Source organism: Poecilia reticulata, linkage group LG18 (genome assembly GCF_000633615.1).
Source record: "Poecilia reticulata strain Guanapo linkage group LG18, Guppy_female_1.0+MT, whole genome shotgun sequence".
Lineage (NCBI taxonomy): Eukaryota > Metazoa > Chordata > Actinopteri > Cyprinodontiformes > Poeciliidae > Poecilia > Poecilia reticulata.
The window spans coordinates 7,558,811-7,583,959 of record NC_024348.1 but is presented as its reverse complement, the minus strand read 5'-3'; the positions used below and the strand labels follow the sequence as shown (position 1 = coordinate 7,583,959).

The 25,149-nt window shown below is 40.2% G+C and overlaps 3 protein-coding genes across 6 annotated transcripts in view; 1 reads left to right on the top strand and 2 right to left on the bottom strand.

The window, feature by feature from the left end:
* Nucleotides 1–2,635, top strand: part of si:dkey-172j4.3 (diacylglycerol kinase eta) — a 76,909-nt gene extending 74,274 nt beyond the window's left edge. For all 3 annotated transcript variants that reach the window (XM_017310526.1, XM_008435318.2, XM_008435319.2), the window contains one exon: nucleotides 1,108–2,635. In XM_017310526.1, coding sequence (XP_017166015.1) covers nucleotides 1,108–1,160 — 53 coding nt within the window. In that variant the 3' untranslated portion in view covers nucleotides 1,161–2,635. The remainder of the gene's footprint in view (nucleotides 1–1,107) is intronic.
* A 3,337-nt stretch (nucleotides 2,636–5,972) lies between these two features.
* LOC103480390 (cysteine and histidine-rich domain-containing protein 1) lies at nucleotides 5,973–14,632 on the bottom strand. Its single transcript, XM_008435317.2, has 11 exons — nucleotides 14,355–14,632; nucleotides 13,300–13,349; nucleotides 13,166–13,222; nucleotides 12,040–12,194; nucleotides 11,742–11,845; nucleotides 10,009–10,061; nucleotides 8,237–8,307; nucleotides 7,490–7,592; nucleotides 7,287–7,406; nucleotides 7,094–7,156; nucleotides 5,973–6,990 (listed from the first exon to the last, which is right to left on the bottom strand). The coding sequence occupies exons 1-11, from the start codon at nucleotides 14,416–14,418 to the stop codon at nucleotides 6,523–6,525; spliced, it is 1,308 nt and encodes a 435-aa protein (XP_008433539.1). The 5' UTR covers nucleotides 14,419–14,632; the 3' UTR covers nucleotides 5,973–6,522.
* Nucleotides 14,633–18,322: 3,690 nt separating this feature from the next.
* The window catches only part of LOC103480389 (phosphatidylinositol-binding clathrin assembly protein), a 100,774-nt gene continuing 93,947 nt past the window's right edge, over nucleotides 18,323–25,149 (bottom strand). For both annotated transcript variants that reach the window (XM_008435311.2, XM_008435312.2), the window contains 2 exons: nucleotides 24,214–24,330; nucleotides 18,323–23,994 (listed from right to left, as the gene is read on the bottom strand). In XM_008435311.2, coding sequence (XP_008433533.1) covers nucleotides 23,980–23,994; nucleotides 24,214–24,330 — 132 coding nt within the window. In that variant the 3' untranslated portion in view covers nucleotides 18,323–23,979. The remainder of the gene's footprint in view (nucleotides 23,995–24,213; nucleotides 24,331–25,149) is intronic.

The window sequence follows — 25,149 nt, the reverse complement described above, 5'->3', positions numbered from 1 at the left end:
TACAGATATGCATATATATATATATATTTTTTTTCCTTTTCAAAGTCAGTTTGTGCGGCTTCTATTCAGGTGGACTCAATAGTCTGCAATGTACCATTTGGTACGTGATGAGTGATGATCTGCTACTAATCCTGTTGATGTCCAAAAGAAATTGTGTCAACTCAACCTGATTTAGATTTTGTAAATATTTATGTTGTAAAGAACTAAAGTCTGATGCTACTGTGGTTGTTAGGAATTAAGTTTTTAGCTACTAAGAAGAGGCGTGTTTGAATGTGAGAGGGTGATAAATCCCCCAATTAGAGCTAGGCAATATCGCGATAAACATAATCAATAGCAATAGATATTGATAGAGTATCAATATTTACTACATATTGAATATATAGACTATTCACTGAGCTCAGAACCAGAACCCCGGGTTTCCCCCAGTGTATTATAAGCCCGGCGGCCTGCCATGCTTTACTAGGACCCCCGCCAGGCTAAGCGTTGCTTGTTTTTTATTTTTAGAAAAATTAATGATAAAAAAAAAAGTGGTCTTGAGACCAAGACTGATCTCGAGTACTACAACACTGACTGTGAAACACAACTGACATTTTATATTGTAATTCTCAATTCTGCCACAGGATGGAGCGGTTTCCCCCATGGGATGAAAAATTCATAAAAAGCTGAATTTTATAAAAAGTATGAAGGTTATGAATACCAAGATATTGCCGGCATTAGGTAAGCAAGCTGAATAGTATAAAAGTTGAATGGTGAAAATAGCACAAAGTGTGCAGGAGAAGAAGCGCGGTGAAATGTACAGAGCAACCAGAAAGGTGGAACTCAATGCCTACAGCATTCACACTAGAATAAACTGATTTGTTCTGTATTTTTAGTGTATTTGAAATATGCCTGTAATAGTCTCCTTAGTTTGTTTTTTATTAATATTCTTTTCCAGCCTTTTTATGGGATATTGTAGGTTTCTCTTGTGTTTTTTTTATTTATTTTTTGGTTAATCTGTTAATGCTCCATTAACAATGTTTGACAACAGTTTGCAAACTTTAAAAAAAATGAATTTAAAGTTGTGTTTTTCTGTCCTGTAATTGCCATCGTTTTCTGTGCTTCTTACAGGAACGTGGGATCTTAAAAGTGGAGCAGCCGAGGCAGATTCCTCAGTCAACTGAACACCTGCGCCTCGCTTTAATACCCCCCTCCGACAGGAGAGGGCACGACCCCCTCTCGCCCGCTTCCTGTCCAGTCATGAGGCCCCCCGGCTTCCCAGAGGTATCGCAACCTGAAGTAATACCTTCTTCCCTACTTTTAAGCGTTTTGCTCTGTTTTACTTCTTCGTCATCTGGTTTTTTGCAAACCAGCAGGTATTTTTTTCCCCCCTCCAATTTCATCTTTTTTTAAAAAGTGGGGCCTGTTTCTGCGTGGCGTTGCTTTAATGCCGCCATTTTGTTTTTATTTCTGAGTGCAAGTCAAAGAGAGAAACCATGCAGGTAGTGGCAAAACAAGGAAATGCGTTTACGTGGTGCTGACCTCGCATGTCAGGTTTTATCATAAGTTGTTACAATCTAGATTTTTTATTTTTTATTTTTCTTTATATGTCGAACTTCTGACTAGCCTTTGGACTGCATATTTATTTCTTGTTGCTACTGCCATGAGAACTCCCAACGGCAACAAAATCAAGAAAAATGAACAAACTGAGATGTCTCAGCTTTATCGTCTGCTGAACTGGAAAATATCTTCAATGTTGCAAAAAAACAAAAACAAAACAAAAATATCCTAAGGAATGTACTTGTGTGGACTTTTAATAACCTGTGAATTAAGATGCTGTCCCGTTTGGCTCCGCGGCGGTTCTGTCGTCCTTTTAAAGTGGTTCTTCAGTGAACTCGTGCGATTCCGCTGCAAAAACAAAAACGAGAAAAGCGTGAATCATTTTGTCGAGAACTCGGCGGGGTTTAGAAGTACGTCGTTGGGTTTTATTATGTGACTTACGTGGGAGGAAACTCTCCCCCTGCTGTGCGTGTTTTACACTTGAATTCAGAGCCGTTGTGAGGAGCAGCACCGGACGAAACGACTCGGCGAGGCCGATCCTTTTCTGCCATTGTCTGGCGACGGCGTTTACAGGAGGAGGAAGCATCAAGGACACTTTGATACGACTCAGCAGCTTCTCAGTGTGTCGCTCTTACTTTGTCATACTACATGATTGTATACTAAATATAGGAATAAGAACTATTATGTATTAGATTTTTTTTGCCTTGTCTGTGGTTAAAAGCTATTATTATTATGACAAATATATATCTATTTTTTGTATACCTTATTTTCCTAAATGGTAATCTGTGAAGCTGTCCTGGCTTTGCTGCTTCCCCCTTTGAGAAGTTCAATCACACATCCTGTGTCCCTGCATGCACGCCAAGCCTTTCTTCGCCTCACAGTGGAAATCGCCTCACAGTTTAGCTTGCTTGTTGAGACCTGCGTTATGTTTGTGAACGCCATACTAGTTTTTGAGAACATACAGAAGGACCATTGTTGAACAATTTTTTATTCTAAGTAAATATTTTTTGAGCTTCTGTTGACCATAGACTTCCTGATTACCATTTATAAGTGACATTTTTATGTGAGATTTTTTTTTTTTTTTTGGACACTTTAGAAATGACAAACAAAATATAAAGTTCTTCTAAATTTACTTACTGTTTAAGTTCTAAAAATGAAAATGTTGCTGTTTTTCTAATGAGAAAACAACGAGTATTTAACGTTATTTGTCAGACTATCAGCTAGCCTGAATCTGGTTGCTTTACAGTCACGCCACTCAAAGCGGCTAGCTTACATCAATTTCCCAAGTGTGCGCTAGCGGACCCTAGATCATGTTTATAGATCCTGATATTGAGTGGAAAGTAAGATAAACTGGGAAGTATAAATTAGTCTTTACGATAGGCTTCGTATAGCCATAAAAATCTATAATTCGGCACTTTCTACAGTGCCGTATTGTAGAAATTCGGCACTGTACAATTTAATATTATTACTAAAATATTAAACTGTACAATTTAATATTTTATTAATATTAACCAATATTAATAAAATATTGGTTTATTTTATTAAACCAATAAAATAAACATTTTTATTGGTTTAAAAAGGAGTTTAAACCAATATGTTGAATTTTTTTTGTTTCATAACCATAAGTAAAAATATAGATGTATAGTTGTTAAAGGAGTAACAACATGAACATTTTAGATGTGATAATGTACTGAGAAATTTAATGGCTAAATAGAATTAGCTTACTTAACCCACAAGCTAGCTTAAAGCGAGGCACAAAATTAGCCGTTCCATATTTAATCTAATTTAGTTTACATTGATTTAAGTGTTAAAACTCTGGATTCTTAAATTTAACTTAAACTGTTAAGTTTATATGCTTCAAGCTTGAAAGGCACATACATTAGCTGTGCTACTAGCATTTCTACTAGGCTACTGGCGAAAACAAACAAAAAAATCGGCTATTAATTTTGGTTACTTGTTCAGATGAATCGGGCTTGATGGGAAGTAGTCACTGTGAGGCACTGTAGATGTTCAGCTGTGGTAGGATTGTGCTACTGTATCCATAGTGTGCCAGCTACATGCTCAAAACCTTAGAGGCTTTAGTGGTTGTTGTGCCATGTCTGTACTTTGGGTTTAAGACTTAACGAAGTGCGTGTGTCCGTATGAGTGTGTATGAAAGCGTGTGTGTGCAAGCTTTTGACACGCTTCAGATGCGAAAGTCGTTGCGTGTCGTACATTTCAAAGTTTACTGTATCTTTGCCTTGCACTTTACAACGACGCAAACTTAATAGGAAAAAAAACAAACATTTGCATATGTATGTGTGTTGAAATTTTGAGTGAATTTTTAAAAAATTGATTTGATGAAAAGATATTTTATTTAAGATATTGTATATGGATACAAATGTGCTGGTAAAATGTAATATCTAACCAATCATAAAGCGTATATAAATACAGATGTAAAAACCAAGGTTTATTATGTTGGTGGTTTTAAATGATGTGATGATGTCCTTGCGCCAACCGCAGTGTAAAAGATGTTGAAAACTGTAATTATTCTGAAAATCTTAAGTCGACATATTGAAACTGTCTAGTGTTATTTATGGATTACAAATGACTCGTTTACACAGCCGAGGTGTTCAGCCGCTGTCGAGCCAATCTTTGAGTGCTTTTCAGTTTGATTACAATATGCTGTACTGAAAACGATGACCAAGATGTTGAGGTATGAAAGCCATTTTGTAAAAACAAAAACAAAAAAAAACTGGTTGCCTGTTTGTTTTTTAAGAATAATTTTATTGACTGTCTTTTGGATTTTCTTTTTAAAGATTGTAATTTTTTTTCTATATTTTGTGTAATTTGTTTTCAAAATGCAAAAACGGGGATTTGGATGGAAACTCGCTGGAGCTGCAGTTAAAAAGCCGGCGGAGGAAATTGAAAATGTTTTAACGGAGTCGGTGCAGCAGAGACTGTGCGGTAAGCCAGACTAGATGTTGCACGACCTTGAGGTGTTTTCGTGTGCTACCATGTGCGGTGTATAACAAAGACGAAGTCAGTGCAACCCTCTGAAGATTAAATGAATTATTGAAGTGTGATGGCTCTGTCTTTTTGTCATGTTGAATTTTGTACAATTTAAAGTGATCAGTCATAAAGATAAGGACTTAACATGAATGCACCTCATGTAGCTTTTAAAAAGTTTAGCTAGCTACTCCAATATTTATGTATTTCTATCTTAACCTCCTGACTACCAGTAGTTCATTTTTGTCCTCTGTAGAGGACATTTCTAAACTTGAATATCTCCCACCCCCTGCATTCTACTGAATTAATTCCTTTTGGTATCTACAGAGGACATTTAGGGCTTTTCAATGACACCACATGTGAAGGGGTGGGACTTTTGTACGTACCTTTTTCTAATTCATAAAAATGGCATTTAGGAGTAATAACACATTTTTTGGGAAGAGACAAAGTAAGTGCATAAAACCTTTTATTACCTTACAAAGACTCTGGGATTTAAAAAAAATTGTGATTGGACGATATTTTTTTTCCTGGTAGTCAGGAGGATATTGTGAACATCAGTTTTGAAGCATAGCCATAGATTTTAAATTATATTTATGTAGAGAGAGATTGGGGCCACTCTAAAATATGAACATATTTTAATCCAAATCTGTGGCCCTCTTAGCTTTTCTGATTAACGACAAACAAAATCAAAACCGGAAACTATTTTTCGTATTATTAAAGCTTTAAAAACACAGCCCTGTACAGAATCACTCCTACTCATGTAACTAAGCACCAGTTTTTGTTTAAATTGAGCTTTTACTACACAATGTCTCAGCATGTTGTGTTTGTCGCTCCACCAGCAGCGCTGTGTAGGTTGGACTCACAGATGCGCCGCAGGCCTTTACTGATGAAAACAATGTGCTGACCCACAATCTAAGCACGTCTCAGCAGCTGCAGATCTTAAGTGCTTGTTTTACAAATAAAGGACACCGAGTCATTGAGCTTCCAGCTTCTTCACATCACTCTTTCACTCTTTCCATTATGTGTGGAACGTAAAGTCTCACTTAGACTTCTCTTTTTCAGACTGCAGCCATGTTTAATTCTTTGCTAATTTATGAAAATGCTGTATATGTAAAAAATAACTTAAAAGAAATGTGACTTTGCATCATAGTCATACCTGACACCTTGAATTTGGCCTGTCTCTTTAAGAAGCTTCCAACACTAATCACGATACTTCTCCATGATGCCGTTTACATCCATTCTTGGAGCGTCGTGGTTTGTATGATGAGCCCAGCAGGTGTTTGCTAATCGCTGCTGCCACTACTTTGTAGGAGCTGAGTTGCTCTGTGAATTGGGAGCTCTGGATAATAGGCGGCTCTTTTCATGAGCAAGTGTTTAGGCACCCCTGAATGGTTGCCATGGAGGATTCAAGGATTTCTCAGACATCCAAGAAAGACTCAGAGCATCACTCCAGGTATGTTTTCTGATGAGGGAATAACAGAATATAAATTTGAAAACAGCCAGTTTTGTATAATAACCTTCCGAAATATTTAACTATATGTCATATATATCCTAAATATTACTAAAGGTCTACAGGCTTTTCAGCTAAATGACAGAATATTAAGCTGAACAACCACAATTTTTGTTGGAGCTTAACATTTAGCTACATAATGTCTCGATGTTTAGCTTCATTTTCTAACATAAAGCTGTGGAATCGCTCCTTTAAGAGCTACTCTCTCATGCACAGAACGATGTTAAAGTTCACTAACATCAGCCGTGCTAATCTTATTTTCATGAATTTCATAGTTTGTCGAATATAAAAATACTAAAAAACTTTAAACAGAGAAACAGACATAAAAAAAAGTTTAATTCTATAATTATGTATTTTGCATAATTAAAAGATTTCAACAGGTTTGGTTCTTCAAAAACACCTCTGATATATAAAGGTACTGTAGGAAAATGAGAGTATTTTAGCATCGGTTGCTAAAAATAAGGAACATTCTGTTTGTTTTTTTTACATCACTCCACATAAGCATCCTGATCTTCCAGGTCTGGCATGTCTTCATATCCTTCCTGTTCCTCCTCCCTCCGTTGCTCCTCCAGCTTCCTCCTCTGCTCCTCTGCCCTCTGCTGCTCCTGCATCAGCCTCTTCATCTCTTCCTCCACCTCCTTCCTTTTTAGATTCTGCACCTCTTGTTCTTCCCTCCTCTTCCTCTGCTCTTCACTCTCGACCCCTTGGCTCTTGTTCTGCGGCGTGTCGTAGGCCCACTCCTCGTCCGAGTCGCTGATGTCGTCGTCGGCGATGTCCCAGTCGGGCTGCTGGGACTCCTGGTTGTCATCGGCGACGACGTCGTCGTCAACGGGGTCCGGCTCCGGTGTGTAGTTCGGGTCCTCCAGTTTGCCCCAGGACACCTGGTTGGCCTTACGGAGCGTGATCTCCACTTTAGACGGGACCATGTTGACCGAACTCTGTTTGGCATTGATCACCTGAAAAATCATTACAGAGCAGATAAATATCAGTTTCTAGTTAAAGAAACGATTGTCTGCACCAATAACTACAACTTTATCAGAGGTTGCTAGTGATACTTTCCCCCCAGAAGTGGAATTCTCTCTTGAAAATCTTGTTGTTCTCAAACTGGATTTGACATATGAGCTGCAAGACAGGAAACAGAAGTGAAACTCCATAAATGTTCATGGATCTGATTTCATGAATAATTCTGGGCCTTTCTTGTTTTTTTTCCCCACGTCTGTATCAACACTGAATGATTATTCCTGCTGCTCACCACTGTTGGATTTGCTTCTATGCTGCAGAAATCGGGATTTGAGTTCTTGGCGTAAATTGTTACCACCACCGTGTTTGCAGTTTGGTGCCAGTCATGTCGACATGCCACTTTCTTCTTATCCTGAGAACATAAAAAATAAAAAATTATTCACAGAGAGACAGAGCTTCTGCCTGTTTCTGCTCAGATGTAAGTGGTGCGTGTACCTGCTTTGCAACCCAGCGGTGTTTCCCCGTGGTGCAGCCCTTCTGGTCCAGGAACGCGTTGAAGTCTGTTGTCTTTATGCAGCAGCAGCTCCAGTATTTGTACCTAGATAAAGAAATCGTTGCAGTTTGATGCGGAGAAAGAAGAACACCAGAAACAATTCACTTCCTCAAAGTCTTAGATTCATGTATCTAAAATTAAGATATTAAAATGCCTAAAATTAATTTTTAAAAAGCAAGCTGGCCTTTAATGCGTCAATCACCGGTCTTAAATTTTATTTTGTCAGGACTATTTAATTGCCTATGTATGATTTTTTTTCTCCTAGAACTTTTCTATCAAAGAAAAATTTTAGTTGCATTCTTTGACTTGAGATGGTTGAGGTTACTGATAATTAGCTGCTGATTAGCTAGCTAGATAGTTTTTTTGTTTTTGTTTTTCCATCTATCATGGAGGGATGCAGTTGGCTCGATGAAATTTTGGAGATATAGGCCTTAAAAGTCATTCATAATGATCTACAAAGGTCTTAAATTTAAGCTAGTGGAACCTGCAGAAATGTTTTTTCCCGTTTCAGCTGCCTCCTTTCTTGCTTTCCTCTCACGACCTTCACACTGTTAACACTCTTGCTTTATAGAAACCATGTAGCTGCTGTTTGAGAGCGGAGCCATGCAAATATTATGATGTTGGAATAATGGATTAGACGTTGAGCAAACAAGAGGGAAACATGCAGCAGTGAATTCTTTCCTTCTTACCCCTCATGGAAGACGGGCGCTCCATAGTGGTGGGTGCAGACCTCCATGTCTGTGTCCGGGCCTTCATAGACCTGAACAAACAGATGAGATGCTATTGATCAGAGATGCTTTGATCAATGAATCCAGAGTCACAGGATAAGGTCAGCAACCAGGAGTGTTTGACCTACAAACTTCTAATCCAGATGTGCAATTTTAGACCAACTACGCCTTTGCATAAACCTGAAAATCTTACATATGCAGGCTTGTGCAGTTCCAGTGGTCTACTTTGAGACCAGCAGTTAATTTAAAATGTCTCAGAAAGATGTTGCTGTTACTAGATATGTCCACTAGATGGAGCGATTAAACCTTACAGGTTCAGAAGCCTTAGGAAGAAAGTTGACACACAGCAGTGTTTGTGTGTTTTCGTGTATAGCGGTAGGACCTGTGTGTGCTTTGGTAAAAACGTTTTAACTATTAATACACATTTTTGTTGATTAGCTGAAGAAAATATTTGTAGATAAAATCCTCCATGTGCATGAAATAAATTTCCTTACACAGACAGTTTGAACTTTTACACGTTTTCTTTACATGCCAACCAGAAACTTCATTGCGTTTTAGAGATGATAGATCAAAACTGTGTCAATATAAGAGAGATTAAAGGGTTTGATTTTGTATTTTACAGATGGTGCAAAACTTTGTAAAACCAGCTCTCTCTAGATTCTAGAGTACTTCTAGAGCAGGGGTCACCAACTCCAGTCCTCGAGGGCTACCGTCCTGCAACTTTTAGATGTGTCTCTGCTCAAACACACCTGGAACATGTTTAAATTTATTTATTAGCAGGCTTTCTTTCATGCTAATAAATAAAAAAGAAAAGAAAGACTGCAGATTCATATCCAAGCAATAACGTGACTCAATGCTAATATATTTTTGTTGCCGCTGTCACCGTCCCCATAGGAGCAGGAGGAAGTCAATACAGTTTTGGCTGCTACATCATAAAGTCTACATATTTGTAAAACAACATCCAGAAGAAGGCACACAGCGACCTCACAGATTGTGGGGACTAGGGCAAACTTTTATCGTCACTTAGAAAGGAAAAATAACGAGAGGTAAGTTTATATAAAAGATGTGCTAGCGATGCTAGCTAAGCTAACGTTAGCACCAAAACTCTCTACAATTTAATCAATGTTTGCTACATATTAAGTTAGCTACCTATGTACAGTATACTGTAAGCTGCAGGGCAAGACTTCCGTTTCTTGTCAGCTGTCACGTTACGTTAGCTAGCTTTGTGCACAAGCTAACGTCACCTATTAGAGTGGGGCACTGGTCTTGACTTATAATTATATAATATACATATCAGTGGTCTCGGTCCCTAAAAGTCTTGTCTTGGTCTTGACTGCTTGACACTGAAATTTAAGCGGAGCTCAGTAAAAGAAGGCTATATAGACATACATTGCCTTGATATTTAATTAAAATAATTCAAGTATAGTTCAGTGCCAATATTAAACCTTAATGTGAAATCACTTCATTCTGCAGTTCTTGCAGTTTCCGCCCATGTGCAGACATCAGCCACCGCTGCAGATAATGAATTTCTCAGCTTTTGCTGATGTCAGATCAGCGACTATTTTGGGCCTGGGCAGGAATGCCAGACACACACACACACACACACACACACACACACACACACACACACACACACACACACACACACACACACACACACACACACACACACACACACACACACACACACACACACACACACACACACACACAGAAACACACCAGACACTCACTGATTTGCAGCCTGTGTTCTTGCAGCGCGTCCCGTGCATAACGTCTTCACTCTCTGTAAGACGAAACAACAACAGAGAGACAGGTGAGGACTGTTTCATTCCAGTTGTCTTTGAGAAAAAAGATGTAGGGATCTTTCAGCATACAGGTGCAGAATAATAAAGAGTTGGGTTGAAGGATAGGACTGAACTATACTGTTGAATTACGAATGAAATCCAGTGTTGATGTATTAATATTGCCAAAACTAGACATGATTACAGAAGAAGTGTGCGCACATTTGTATTCGGCCGCTTCACTTTGACACCTGCAAATAAAGTCTAAAGCAAATGATTACCTTCAGACGGCAACTGATTAGTAATTGTGTGTGTAATTTAGTCTTGATATAAGTGCAGCTGTTCGGTCAAGGCCTCAGAGGTTTGATAGAGAACAAACAACAGCCATTTTACCTTCGGCCCAGCTAAAGGAAGCCGTTTAGAGCCACACGTTTGGAAAAAAAAAAAAAAGACAACTTAGCAAACCTAGATGTCATTTTTAAAGAACCATTTTATGTGTTGGAATTTAAAATAAACAAAATATGTACACTTTTTATAAAAAAAGGAGTGATGTATTTTTCTTATTGGAATATTTATAGAAAACATTATATATTTTTTATATGGTTTTCAAAGTAGAGACAAATTTTAGTTGTGGAAATTCAATGCTACATGCAAAACGCTAAGACCACACATTTATCCGAAACCAGAATCGCCATTGAAACATGGCAGTGGCAGGTTAATGCTGACTGAATGCTTCTCTTCAGCAGAATATAAAATACTACATTGAACTTCACAGTTATTCATTAGTTTGTGTTGCTCTATCAAAAAATATGTAGCTGTAGAGTGAAATGTAGGAATAAAATACAAAGACCAAAGGAGCAAACCTTAGCTCTGAATCTGTGGCAGGATTTATTGTCTTCAGCCTTTTGTTTCAGCAGTTTAGTAAGTGAGAGCTTTTGTCAAATTGTATAAGCAATGTAAAATTCAGAGCATGTCTGAGAATCCAAAAGAAAAATAATTGCTTTATTTTTTTAGTCATTCAAGATGCTCTCTAACATGGTAAAAAAAAAAAAAAAACTTTTTAGTAGCTTTTTAAGGCTATTATGAATTAAATTTAAGATCTGTATCAAAACAGAAATGTACAAAAGAAAACTGCATATTTTTCGTAGCTTATCTGCACGGAATGCTCATAGCTGGCAACAGAAGTGAACCGTGGCAAAGACAAACGTTGTAGAGCAAACAGGCGATAAATTTACCCTTTCTAGTTAGCTAGCTAGTGCTAGCCTCAACAGCCTCACGTGTTGTAATAAAGATGCCTGCGTGTGACTCAAACGTTTGCCAGACAGAAAAGTAAAAGTCCAGCAAGAAAAAAAATCCATAGAATATACAAGATTAGTCCTGTCACGAGAAAAAGTAAGAACAACTTACTTATATATTTTGCAATGTTTGAAGACGTTTAAAGGTCTTAATTTGAAGACTTTTTACGGATGGGCGGACGGATGCTGTAAAACTTGAGAAAAGAGATTTGGATTCAATCAACGTTAACATGATGATCCTCGTTCCTTTAAAAGAAATGGAGCTGAGAAACTGAAGCACTGCTTTAATATCCAGCTCTGAAGTGACAGCTCATGTTTTAAGGCTGAAATGTGGAATTTTGCTCCCGGTTCTCTTGAGAATTTCAAGTCGCTTTTAGGAGGACTGACCTTTCTTCTCGCTCTCTGCGCTCCTGTCCACTCCCAGTTTCTCCAGCGCCTGAACGAGAGATGCTGACACTTTGTGGGGCAACTTGGTCATGGGCTGGTCTGAACTGTGTGGACACACACGCATGCACGCACATACACACACTTCTGTTAACAGTGAAATATACACAGGATAGGCTTACAGTGAATTATTTATTACACTGCGTACGCTGCAGCTGACCTCACCCTGACCTTTCTCGATGATGTCTGAGCAAACTGAAAACACCTCAGAGTGTTGCAGGGTGGAAGCTCCATCCCTCACCTGGGTCTCTCTTTCTGCAACGCCTCGGCAGATTTGGGGCCTTGGTACATGATCTCCCGGTCGCTGGCGGGTTTAATCTCGCTCTTATCGGATGACACCTCGGGCCTCAGGGGCTCCTGGGGCTTCACGTCGCTGTGGCGCCCACGGGTGCAGCCCTGTGGGTGAACACATCCGCGTTAATGATAGTTAGCAGACCGTGAAAAATATTTTGTTTTATTTGGCCAAACTTAAATGTTTCAATCCGACCTTAACAGATAAAAACGATTAATTACTGATTTCTTCTCCCATGACGTCACATATGCTGGTAAATGTAAGTCATTTGAAAATAGAATTGTTGCATTCAAACATGGAGTTTTTTGCCGATAATAAATGTAAAGTTTATCAGAAACTTGGCAGTGGCAGTATCACTGGATAGTTGGACTATTTTGTTGGACCCAAAATCGCCCAACAATTTATCGGTTAAACGATAAACTGTATATATTTTAAAATATTTTAATTGATTAAAAGTGTCCATTTCAAGATAGTTTTAACGGGAAGAAAAAGCCAATTTAAAAGTGTTTTAAAAGAAATGCATTTAATGTTTGTTGTAAAAGCAGCAAATGTGTCACCAAAAAAGTAGCTGTTTTTTGTCATCTGCGTAGACTCATTGAGTCTGTTCAGTTTTAGTCCGCAGTTTTGTCTCTTATTTCCATTTAATACCATAAAACTTTAAAAATTCATTTTTTTGTCTATTTCCACAAATAAGGACTGTTCATCAATGAATAAAACATTTTAGCTTAGACCAGTCTAAATGTTTAACATTTTCAACTTAAGTGGAATAGTCCTTAAATTTAGTTGGTTTAATTTAGTTTGTTCACTAACAAAAATAATAATCCACTGGTTTCACTGGAGCGTGTGGTTCATTTCACCGCCTAGCTGTTCTCCGACTGGTGCAAGTCAAAAACGCTTTTCTCTCACTTCTTTTTACATGAAGCAGTTTTTCTCCAGCGGATATTTTTTTCTTTTTCCCCCATCTGCTTGATTAAAGTTTCATCAAAAGGAGCTGAATATCTCCTGATAGCTTTGTTTGCTCACTCTCCAAATACTCCAAATCTTAAATTAAATGTGCTTTTTTTTTTCTTGCTACCTTAATGGAGAGAAACTCTGAGAAGTCTGTCGTCCTCTTCTTGCAGCAGGACCAACCCTGAAAACAGACACACGTTCGTGGAGCGATGCTGTTTACATTCTGGACCAACAGGGCGGACCTGGAGATCGGCTCACCTTCAGGGCGTCATGGAAGATGGGGACTCCTGGATGGAAGAGGCAGGAATCTGTTGTTGGGGAGGGAAGACAAGCTTATTTCTTGAAGGGAGTTCAAATCATAAAAACATCATGCAGTCACCAATTATGAAACAAGCAATTAACATTACATTTTGTCATCATCAAAATCATAAAGCAAATACACCTCAAAAATGTTGATCAATGCTCCAGGTGGGTTTTTAGCCTTGATTTAAAGGAACTCAGTGTTTCAGCAGCTTTGAGGTTTTCTAGAAGTTTGTTTCAGGAAAGGGTACAAGCAGGGAAATGTTAGTCTGCATATAGTTCCCCACACAGTCAGCAGGACCCAACAGCTGTTCACACACACACACACACACACACACACACACACACACACACACACACACACACACACACACACACACACTATAAAAGGAGTTGTGTTTTCATGACGTGTGGGGACTTTACAATGACTTCCATTCATTTTCTATAGCCTAACCCTAACACTAACCCTTACACTGTCACCTAACCCAAAAACAGCATTTTCTCTCATGGGGATCAAGAAAATGTCCCCACAAGGAGCAGTGGTCCCCACAACCCACAATGCCGTGTAGGTCCCCACGAGGATATAAAAACCTGGCTCACACACACACATACACACAGTCCTGGCTGTGTAGAGGTGATGAATGTCCCATATAAGGATCTCCAGGCCCTATAATCCTTCCACAAAAATGTGGCTGCATGCCTCACTCTCTAGCTTTTTGCTTTTCTGTTTTCCAACAAAATTCAATACAATCACTTGTTCTTTACATATCTGCATGTTTATAAAGGCCTTGCATATTCCTACCAGTAATTTCTATTTAATTTGAACATCAAGGCCAGAAAAAAAACACAAGCATGGTCACATGTGCTTGACTTCAGCGAAAAGGATAATTTGAAAACTTTGTGATGGCTCCTCAAAAGTAGGAGAAACAGAAAAGATCAGAGCTTCTTTACAAAGTCAACTATAACGCAACGAGCTGGGCAGAAAACGACCGAACCAGGCAGAAGGAGCTCACCATCCTTGTTCTTGTCTGGGTCAAACTTCTCCCCGCAGCCTTTGTTGTAGCACAGCAAAGCCATGTTGGGCCTGTTGGTGTCTCTTGACGTCTTCTTCCCTGTCTTTACAATCTGTTCGTCTCTGCTTTGAAATCCTTCCCCCGACTGCCAAGGGTCTGCTGGTCTTAATGCCGCGTCCCGGTCTCCAGAAGGTTCTCTGCTGAGGCAGAAAGGAGAGATCCAGAAGGTCCGACGGCCTTCAGTAGAGACGGAGAGAGAGAGAGAGAGAGACGGCTTCTCGACCCGGTTGAATGGGAGATAAAAATAGCAGCTCCCTCCTCTCCTCCACTCACCCCCTCTCAATTTACAGCTGTCACAACTTATCTGAAGGCGGGGGGTCGACATCGGCTGCCGCAGACGGGCCTGGTGTGACGCAGCCAGCGGCTGGCGCGGCGAGGCTGACAGCTTCTGGATCTCTGTCACTTTCTGCTCCTGGATCAGCGCCATATCAGTGAAATGACGAGCCTTCTGAGGTTTTAACCTGTTAAAGAAACTCTGAGATGCGTTTGTTCCAGCTGTCACCGAGTCCAAAGGAAGGATGCTGAAGAGAAGCCGCATTGAGCCTGATCCAACACTCTTCCTAGTTAGGCTCTGTGGAGCTTTAAATGTTCTCCTTGTGGGGTTTTGTTGTCGTCATCTAGAAAACACACATTACGAATGCGTACTCCTGAAAAAAAAAATAGCAGAACGTCAACGATTCACTCATTAAGCCCTAACATATCAACAAAAAAGTGGTTTCTAGGTGAGGAACCACTTACCCGTATGTTTTAGGTCATTGTGTTGCAGGGTCCAATTCTTTCTTTCTGTGAAAGTTGACATTTTCACAGGTAGTCTAAGGTTTTCTTCCACCGCCCTCCGATACACAGAAGACTTCATGGTGGAGCAAATAATCTCCAAACCACAACACTTCCACTGCTGTGCTTCACAGCTCTTAAGGAGGTCAGGTGTTTCTTCTTCTGATATCCAAATAATTCAAGTTTAGACTCTTTAATCCAGAAGTCATGAGCCTTAACAAAAGGGCTCTGCCCAAGAGAATGTTTCCATTCTCTTGGGCAGAGCTGTGTGATTTGGGAGTTTTTCATCTATTTTTTTCATTTTAAATACTTCGCAGCTTTTGAATCTTAGAGACAGGCAAGTTCTCCTAGAGCTGGTTAATAAAGCGATGAATGCATAACAGCCATCCAGTGGTGGAGGCTGGCATGGCGCCATGGTTAAAAATTGCTCTTACCAAACTCATGAGTTGCTACAATAAAGCAAGTTTTAGTTATTGGGGGGGACTGGAGTTTCTAGAAACTATTTCTAGTTTCTAGGACTAGTGGAAATATTTTGTGACAGGAATTTAAAAGGGTCGCTTACACTACTGCCAGTTTGTTCATGTTAAAAGAGTGGCCGCAGTTTGTGACTACACTGCGTTAAAGAGCCTTTTCCCTTTGGTTGATCCACCTGTAAAGTTTTGTTAGAACAATGTTAAATACAACCTTTCTTTCTCTACACGGTTAAGCATAACCTTGTCTTAGGCCCTCATAAAATCCATTGACATTTGAGGTTGAAACGGGACAAAAATGAGAAAAAGGGCTCAAGGCTCTGTTGGTGACGACATCCATGAGAAAGTCAGGATGCAGGTTTTCCCAGGAGAACCTATTGAAGCAGTACTTGTCAGTGGCCGTCGTGTTATGAGTGATTAGTGTGTTTTATCCTGGACTCACAGATAAACTACCAGCCTCTGGAGGAGGTCAGAGCATTCACTCATTCACCGCTGCAGGGACGAGCCCTTTTGTTAAGGCCTCCAGTCACAAACTCCAAACACTGAAATAAGGCTGAATGCGTCACACTAGAAACAGACGTAGACAAACAGCCTCATCTGTCAGGAAGCTGTTTTAATCCCTCACTGTGTAAGTGTTTCTGGAATAACAGAAAAACCAGACGTGTTCCCAGGTTTACAGCAGGAGATTATATACACAAATATACACAAAACAAACAAGGATGCACCAGAGCTGATTGGATCTGGACATCTTAAGCCGAGATGGGAACCTGAAAAGGACGGCTCATTTTCTTTTCGTGACGGCGTACAAAGAGGCGGGTGTGCAGACGGTTTCATTTTGTCGTACAGGTTTCAGCTGTTTTGTTCTCCTGTGTGAAGCTCAGCCAAGTGAAGCTCAGCCAAGTGAAGCGCAGCGTGGCGGACAGCCGAGGCCGGAGGAGACGAGTCACAGGCGTCCTCTCCACAGAAACTTAATGTGCCGTTCTGTCGCCGATTGTAAAACGGCTGAGTGAAGTGTTTTCTTCAGACCGACCCATTGTGTTGCGGCAGTGAAGCTGCTGCATCATTTACAACGGTTTTATTACTGAAGGTTGTTTTTTTTAGTGCTTGGTGTGAGCTCAGAGTTAATGGTGAAACTTTTAAAACATGATAAAAGCCTTTTGCTTTTGGGGTATTTATCCCCCCAAAAAACAACTTGAATAAATCCATTTGGACCTTAATTCAGTTGAAGATTTTGATTTTAATTTAAAGCTATAGGAAAACTGCAAAAGTTAATATGCGTCTTACATTCAACCACATACGGTCCAATTTGTAAATCAAAGTTCTTCTAATTTATTACGATCTGCGGAAAAGATCAATTTTCCAAATCAAACAAAAAATGTCAACAGATCTTCCTAACATGCGTTTTATTTTGTACATTATAAAAACGTAACCCTTTCACTCATGTGAAGAACTTAGATGGGCATTTTCAGCATGTCTCTCCACCAGTCATCATTCAGTCACCATGGTAACCATCTGCTGTGCTGGCGAATAGATGGCAGTGGTCGCTTAAGCTACCAATGACTTGCATGCAGAGACATTTCTATAAAACTGGTCTAAAACAAAAAAACACACACACACAGCAGACTCTTTGTTCGGTTGTTTAGGGAAGGAATATTAGTATAAAAATTTTTTATTCAAATAATTCCTTTTTAAGCGCATTTTCTTCAGCGAAGAAACTCACCTGCATTGTCATGTTCAGGATTTATACTTTCTTGTGACAAATATCAACTCCCAGGCAGTCTTGTTTAGTTTACTGTTGGGAAAACGGCTAATTAAACCTGTTCTCATGGGAAAAAGGGATCGCTCCCCACCTAACCCTAATAACTGGTTGTACCACCTGAAGCAGAAACAACTGTCAGTAGATGTTTGGAATAACTGGAAATTAGTCTTTTCTTTTTACTTGATCCACCCTGCCTTCCAGAATTGTTTAATTTAGTCACATTGGAGGGTTTCAAAAGCATGAATGGCCCATTTAAAGTCTCACTGCAGCATCTCAATCACACATAGGTCCAGACTGGTGCTAATCCACCTAGACAGGTGGATTAGATGGCGCTGGTTGTGACCTAATCCTACTTGACGTCAGAAACTGGATGACGGTTGGATATTTTACTTCATGATTTTTTCACTGGAGAGCTTTATGGTTTTATGAAGTATTGCAGCTTATCCAGGTTCTGACGCAGCAAAGTGTTTGTTCTGATGATGTGCAGATCTGATTTAGATCAAAACATATACATGTTAGGATGGTCTAATCAAAGTCCGAGTTTGAGCCAAATCTCTAATCTCTAGATGTGCAAAGCTGGTACAGATATGTGCAGCTACTGTAGATAAACAATCGACTGAATGTAGAAAAGCATGCAGGACTTTTCAGATATTGTTTTGTAAGAAATATTGAAAATTATGTCACATTATTTTGCCATTTAGCTTTAGCCTATCACATAAATCCTCTATGAAATGCAGCTTGTTGCTATAAAGTGACAAAATGTGCATGAATAAACAGAAAGCCTGAATTTAGGAAAAACAAGTTTAAAAAACATTGTATTGCGCATTTTATAAACCTAATCATTCATTGTATGTGTTGTGTCCCTGTTTCCACCGTTGCATAAGAAAAAAAACCTAGACAAATGTTTAGGAATGGAAAATGACTTTATTCTTCCAAAAAAGAAACAAAAAAATAGAGAGGAACCAAATCCCTAGAATAAACAAATATACTTGCTGTAAAATAAAAGCCCATCCTTATTCTTTTTTAAAATCAACTGTAACATTTGTTTGCCTTTCCATGCTCGATACACTCCATATATTTCTGCTTTTAAATAAATAGAAAACAATGTACAAAGAGACAGGGGGGGGGGAGGGACAGGAGAGAGGGAGGAGACGGAGGAGAAAAGAGAGACAGATTAACATTTGGCATCGCTGAGAAGTCACGGCTGATCCTGATGTACGGCGACGGTTCGCAGCCCTCCAGATCTGCTCCGTCCGTCTGTTTCAGCCCGCTCCCACCACGGCGGGAGTCAGGCCTGCACGCTTACTTAAGACGCTAATATCTTCATGTACAGGTAAAATAAAAATGGGTAGATGAAAATAAACGTGGATTATGAGGGTATGCCTGTAAGCTGCGTTGTCGCGCGTGAGTTTCTTTATATACAGAATAGTGAGGCAGCAATCCGAGGGTTGGGGGTTTACCAAAAAAAAACCCAACAACAAAAAAACTATGTAAAAAATAAAATATCTGAGCGTGCACGAAGAAGAAATCTTTGAACACACCAACTCACTGACAAGACGAGGACATCTATCAAAGTCTCTCTCTGTCTCGCGCGCTCTTTGTTCAGGTTGGCGGGTTCTGGTTCTGCCACAAACGTCGCCCACGTCAATGGCGGAGGGCGTGTGCCGCAGGAGAAAACAAAGCGAGCTCTTTGGGAGAACACCGGAGAAGTTTGGCAACGCTTTTCGTTGTACTGGCTCATTCATCAACAGTCCAAATAAAAAACAGAAAAAAACCTGTATCGGTTTCAGCCCGAAAGGTTCCCTGGACGGACGAGTGATTGGTCGAGTCCGATCAATCGGTCCCTTCGCCTAGTTTGGATCGCTTATTTCAACAAGAGGAGGGAGGTGGCCACTGCTGTCATGCGTTTGAGGACGAAAACACTGAGAAAGACGACACCATGCGCTCACTGAGCGGCCGTTCGCCAGGGTGGACCCTGCTCTCTGAATGTCTGCTACAATCGTAGAAATCAGACGTTTGGATTTGACATCGTAGTTGATCATCCTCTGCATTGGCTTCATGCTACAACGACGCAAAGATACAGCAGCTACTTTAAGAGTCCAGAAAGGTAGCCTCAAACCAAGTCGAGAGCCTGTCCAGAGAGTCAAACCTATACAATAAAGCTGTAATAATTACTGGCTGACGAAGACTGGCCTAAGAGCACAATCCCCTGCCTTGAACATAAAAAAGCTAAATATGTCAATCATTTGTAGAGAAACTGCTGGAGTCGAGGAAAAGCGAGCTGCGTCATTATGGTCTGGAGAAAGTCTCACGAGAGGCCAGCCGTTCTGCTTTGCAACAAGGAGATTTTAGGGTTGAAAACCTCATGAAGACCCAGAGTTCAAGTCTCTCTCGTCATAAACCAAACTTTCGGTCACTAAAAGTTGGTACTGTCCAAATCTACCATGCTGAATGACATCTTTGAGGAAGCCCTCAACAGAAGACGGCTAAAAACATCCAGAAGTTTCCACCCCAAGTCAGGTGAGTGGAACCATGAGGAGGATAACGACTAAGGTTGTCCCAACGTGATCCAAAATATCTGATCAAGGCATTTTTAAAAGAAACCTATCCATGTCTTTGAACGACTATCAAAACGATCCGTGATTACTCTCTGACTTTATGTCAGCTAATACTTTCCTCTAATATCTGTTTAATGTGACCAACTCTCTGCGCTGCGGTAAGGGAAAGCTGTGCAGAAAGCAGCTGAAATTTCCAAACGTCCAAAAGCGAGAAAAGACGCTATAGTTAACTACAAGAAACTTCTACTGCATGAAAATCAGCATCAGCCAAAGCAGGAAGTGATATTCTTTAAACTGAAATGTTACTGTTCTGCATTTTAAAGCTGATGAGAATTTAAAGTATATTAATTGTTGCAAGAAATCCTGATCGGAACGTCTCTAGTTGAAATTTCACATGGGCCAAGTTGGCCAAGTTCAGGTAGGCTACTTTATCACTAATTTCAGGATCTGGTCTTAAAACTTCAACATGAGGCAATAACAGTGATTTCAACATGTTTAAAAAGCCTTTTAATCCCATTAAATGTTCATAAGGCCACGTTATAGATCTGCATCTCCCAGAGACGTTAGTATTCACGATTCTCTACATATTTACCTTCATTCTGACACAAAAAAGGGAGGAAAACTGAGAACACTGGCCTTTAGCCAAAGCTAACTTTCACAAGGATAAGAGCTGGTCTTCAAAATGATCATTCATCACATTGATTTGTCACAAAAAAAAAAAAAAAACTGAAAATCTGTGTGTGTGCTTTGCTGTTCAGGTCCAATCAGGGGCGAACAAGACAGACACGGAGAAACGGAAGAATGCTGGAATACTGGATTAATGCGAGTTGCAAGAAAAGAAGAGTTTGAGAGAAACAAACCACAAAGCCTGAGAGAAACTTTTTTAAAAAATCTACAGCTAAAGGACGAAAAAACACTGACAGCTATCATTTGGTGGACACCAGCAGAGAGGACAGGACGCAGCGGGAGAACCTACGGCGGGATAAGAAGCTAGGCTAAGCTAACACAAGACTGACGAGAAGATTTTAAAGAGCAGCGTCTAACCCAAAGCGACAGCCGGGACGATCTACACAGAAACTGTAAGCACTTTACATATCTACACAGACTAAATACAGACTAAACAGGCCAAAAATAGGTGCTGCAGCACTAGATCAGCGATGCTGGCAAAACTGAGGCGACATTCTGGCGGATTCACAGCAGAGCGGACGATGAGTTTGAGGCCGGACCGTCACCGATGGAATGCCGAACCCTGATGGGAATACACAAAGCTTCAAGTTCAACTTTAGAGTGGCAGGAAAAAAAAAAAAAAAAGAAAGAAACGTTAGTCGGCAAAATGGCCGATAGACGAGAGAGCTCTTTAAACCCTACAAAACTACCCGGAAACAAATCTATCCTTAAAGAAACCTCGACAGCTCTACTGCTGGGAGTTAGCCACTTCAGTGCAACTTTTTTCGCATGTGCATTTTTGCAATATTTTGATTTTAGAAAAAAAAATAAAATAAATTGTATCAAACATGTGGACTTAAAGTACGACTTAAAATTTGACCCTCAGAAGTAACCCTCGATGGAAAAAAAAGAAAAAAAAAAAAAGTCGTACACAAAAATGTGTAAGCATACACGTGAGAACAGCCCACGGTGCAATATGCACAAACAGCCACGACTCATGAGGACGGATGTTCTGCCTGAAGAGGCGCCGCCGCGGCCCCCCACCACCCCACCCACCGTTACCGTGGAGCGGCGCGGCGCGCGCTTCCCGCCTCTCGCTCTGATTCAGTGCAATTGAAAGTGAAGTCGACTCGATTCAGTAACAAACTCGCTCGGCGCTGCTGCTGCCATCATCAGCATCATCAATCATGATGTGGATCTGCTGAAAGGGAGCCGCATCTATTGGTTTTAAAAGTCTGGACCGATCCAAGCGGGTCGCCTAGCGACCGTCACAAGCAGGACCAGATTCCCGCTGGACAGAAAAATACACATTTCATCCTTATTGTCGTGGCAACAGTTCAATCGGCAATTCAGCAACAATTTCGTCAGCCAAAAATACTTTGAATATTCAACACGGATAAACAAAAAACAACAAAACATTTTCTTTAAAGGAACATTCAGGCTTTTTAAGGAGAGGCTCTGTTAAAAGGTTTTCAGTTATCCGAACACTACTTTATGAGCTTTTACTTTGGGTAGTTATTTACAAATAAGCTGATATTTAGGCAGAGATAGGAGGTGGTGCGCCTCCAAATGTCTTCCTGTGTGAAACGTGTACCAAGGTTGGAACATTGAGAATTTTCTGTCAGAATAAGACATAAAAAGTGTGACAACCAATAAAGTAGCATTCATTTAAACTGCTGTTATACATGTGGTTTTAAGGTACTTTAAATTGAAGATTTAAAGATTATTGATGGCACACTACCTCCAACCTGTTTTTATGTTGCTGCTTTTTTAGTAGTTCTGTATTTTTGTGTGTGTTTGTTTTATGATTTTTAGATACCTGGACTTAGGAACTTCCCGTATAGAATATATTTGTTTATCAATCTGTCATATAAATAATATTTCTTTGTAAACAAGTACCCAATGTAAAGCTTCATCTGCAGAAACCGCTCAGAAGTTTTTGAGGCTGGACTTCTTCCTCTTTGCTTTAAACTTGGTACATTTCAGACGTTAGCTTCAGCTTTCGAATCCAGAGAATATAAACGTATCGCTCTCTCCTGAAGATAGCCTCTCAACAGGCACTTTGCTTTAAAAGATTTCAAACTATCCCTTTACTGCTCGACTAGAAGACTGTGCATGTCCCTTTAAGAACAGCCGTAACCTCAGGGTGCTGGATTTGTTTCTCATCAATCACTGAGGAAGACGCACACAAAGCCCCTCGATTTAAAGAGACACACACAATCTGAGCATCTACTGACTGCAATAAAAATGTTCACTATCTTTGCACAGATGGGTAAACAGTCCATGTGAGAAGAAAAAAAACGTACACACAAGTTTGTTTTTTTTTGTTTTTGTTTTTTTTGCTTATATACACAGCTTCATTGATTACTTTTGGGGTCAAATTTGATCAGTTTCATGTGACATTGTACGTGGAGAACCCAATCCTTGAGCAGACTAGAAACACTGACTGGCAGGTTTCCAGCAGTTTTCACGACGCATCTGGAAGTCAACAATCTCCGCAACATCTGGACATGTTTTGCTGCGTTTCCCTGGTGGGACGAGCCCTTGAGACAAATTTGTGTTCTTTTTTTTTGTCCCAACGTTTCATTGATCTCCCGTCTTGATGTGCGAGTGGCAGAGCTTAAGAAGCCATGAGGAGAAAACGCTCGGCTACCGTTTGACACTCTGACAAACTGCTGTACAAGCCCTGATAACGTTAAAGGCAAAGAAAACAGAAGGGGAAAAAAAAATACACGGATTGGAAAAATACAGGAAACATACTTGAAAAAATGTGCCTCTACGTTTCTCTCTGAAAACAAACAGCGACTCAGGGGGGAGGAAAGGCTGTATTACCTGGAACAACTGCTGCGAACACACACAAAGGCGCGCACACACGCACACACACACACACGTCCTCTTATAAGTGCTCCCAAGTTGCTGTTGCAGGCAGACAGGAACTCAGAGAGGACAAAATAGCACCAGTTTGAAATAAAGCTAATTCTGGATCCAGACACCGAACCGAACAGACTGGGTGAAAACCAGACGTCCGTCCATCCCATCCCTCCGTCTGCACGATTTAAAACACAAATGATAAACACAGAGAAGCTTCACACTCACAGACACACACACACACACACACACACACACACACACAATAGCAGTTGTTCCAGCCGGGACAAGAGTCCCACCCCCTCCGCCCCTCATCGCCTCCTTCTGTTTCGGTCAGCTTGTCTGTGTCTCTTCGTTCGTCTAATCAAATCGTTCCTCCCTCCGTTCGATCGTCCTCTCGTGAGTTTTTTGTTGGTTTTTTTTTTTCTGCTGCTTTGTCGCTTTTGGCACTCAGCTTCCCCCTGAATGGATTACATAAACTGCATCTGGATAGGAAGAGAGGAAGGACAGAAAAATGAAATTAAAACAAAATCCACAGGATTTTAACAGTCCCATAAGCAAAGAGAGGAAAACGGGTATAACTATTGGCACAAGCAGAAAAAAAAAAAATAAATTATTCAACAGACTGAAGCTTTATTTTCCTAATTTGCCCAGAAATCAGTTGAAAAGAAGCCGATCACTGTGCAGGAGTTGGTGGCAGCTACCTGGGCTCCTGGCATGGGCGCAAAAGGGTTGGTGGGTCTGAGAACAGGCTGGTTGTACATCATCGGCTGTGGAGCCATCACAGGTACCCCACCCATCTGAGCCATCTGGGGAGGGACCTGGAGAGCCACGACACACACACGTTTAGAAAAACACAACAATGACACTATTGTAATTGTGAAGCCCAAACTGGTTTGAGATCACCGGAAAATGGCTCAAACTAAATTCAGGGTAACCATGAAAAACAACAACAACAACAACAACAAAGGTTCACCTTCCAGAAACACAACCCCAAACACACAGCAAGAGTTAAAAGGAAAGGCACAGGTCACATTGATGTGTTCTTATGGCCTACTCAAAGGCCAAATCTGTGACTCAAACTGGTAGCTCTACAAATGATTGACTCAAAAAAGCTGAATGCAAATCTATGTCACACTTACAAAAAAGCACATCGCACAAAATTCTGATAAGTCTAACATGTAAACTGGACATCCTGAAAAAGTCTGAGTGTATCAAAAATTAAGGTCTCGAAATGTTTTAAAATCATTTTATAAAATTTAAGTCATCCTTAAATGGAGTAGTCATAAGTCTTAAATTTTGTTGTGGCAGCACTAATTAATCTTTCATGTAATTTCTGTCAGGCAACAGTTTGCACAAACATCCATCTTCTGTGCATTCTGTGACTCAAGGCTACCAGTAACTAGCTGCCAAAATATTCTTGCTAGCTAGCCTTTTTATTTTATTTTTTTTGAAACTTCCAAGAATTAGATGCTAATGTATCACCGGTTGGTTGGATGACATTAGTTTTTGGCACTGGCTCACCTCATGTTGCTAACTGGATCCCCCCCAATCATCCTATATATCTGTAGTTTTTTAGCTTGGTGTTGAATTTAATTCAAATTGGCATTAAAAAAGGTCTTATAAAGCCTTAAATTTGA

Bases quoted from the DNA above. Each gene is read 5' to 3' on its own strand.
- LOC103480390 (XM_008435317.2), bottom strand. From the start codon at position 14,418: ATGGCTTTGCTGTGCTACAACAAAGGCTGCGGGGAGAAGTTTGACCCA. The intron at 10,062-11,741 runs GTCAGTCCTCCT...TTCGTCTTACAG, and splicing joins CGCAGAGAGCGAGAAGAAAG to AGAGTGAAGACGTTATGCAC. The intron at 6,991-7,093 runs GAAAGTATCACT...ATGATTTTTCAG, and splicing joins GAGAATTCCACTTCTGGGGG to GTGATCAATGCCAAACAGAG.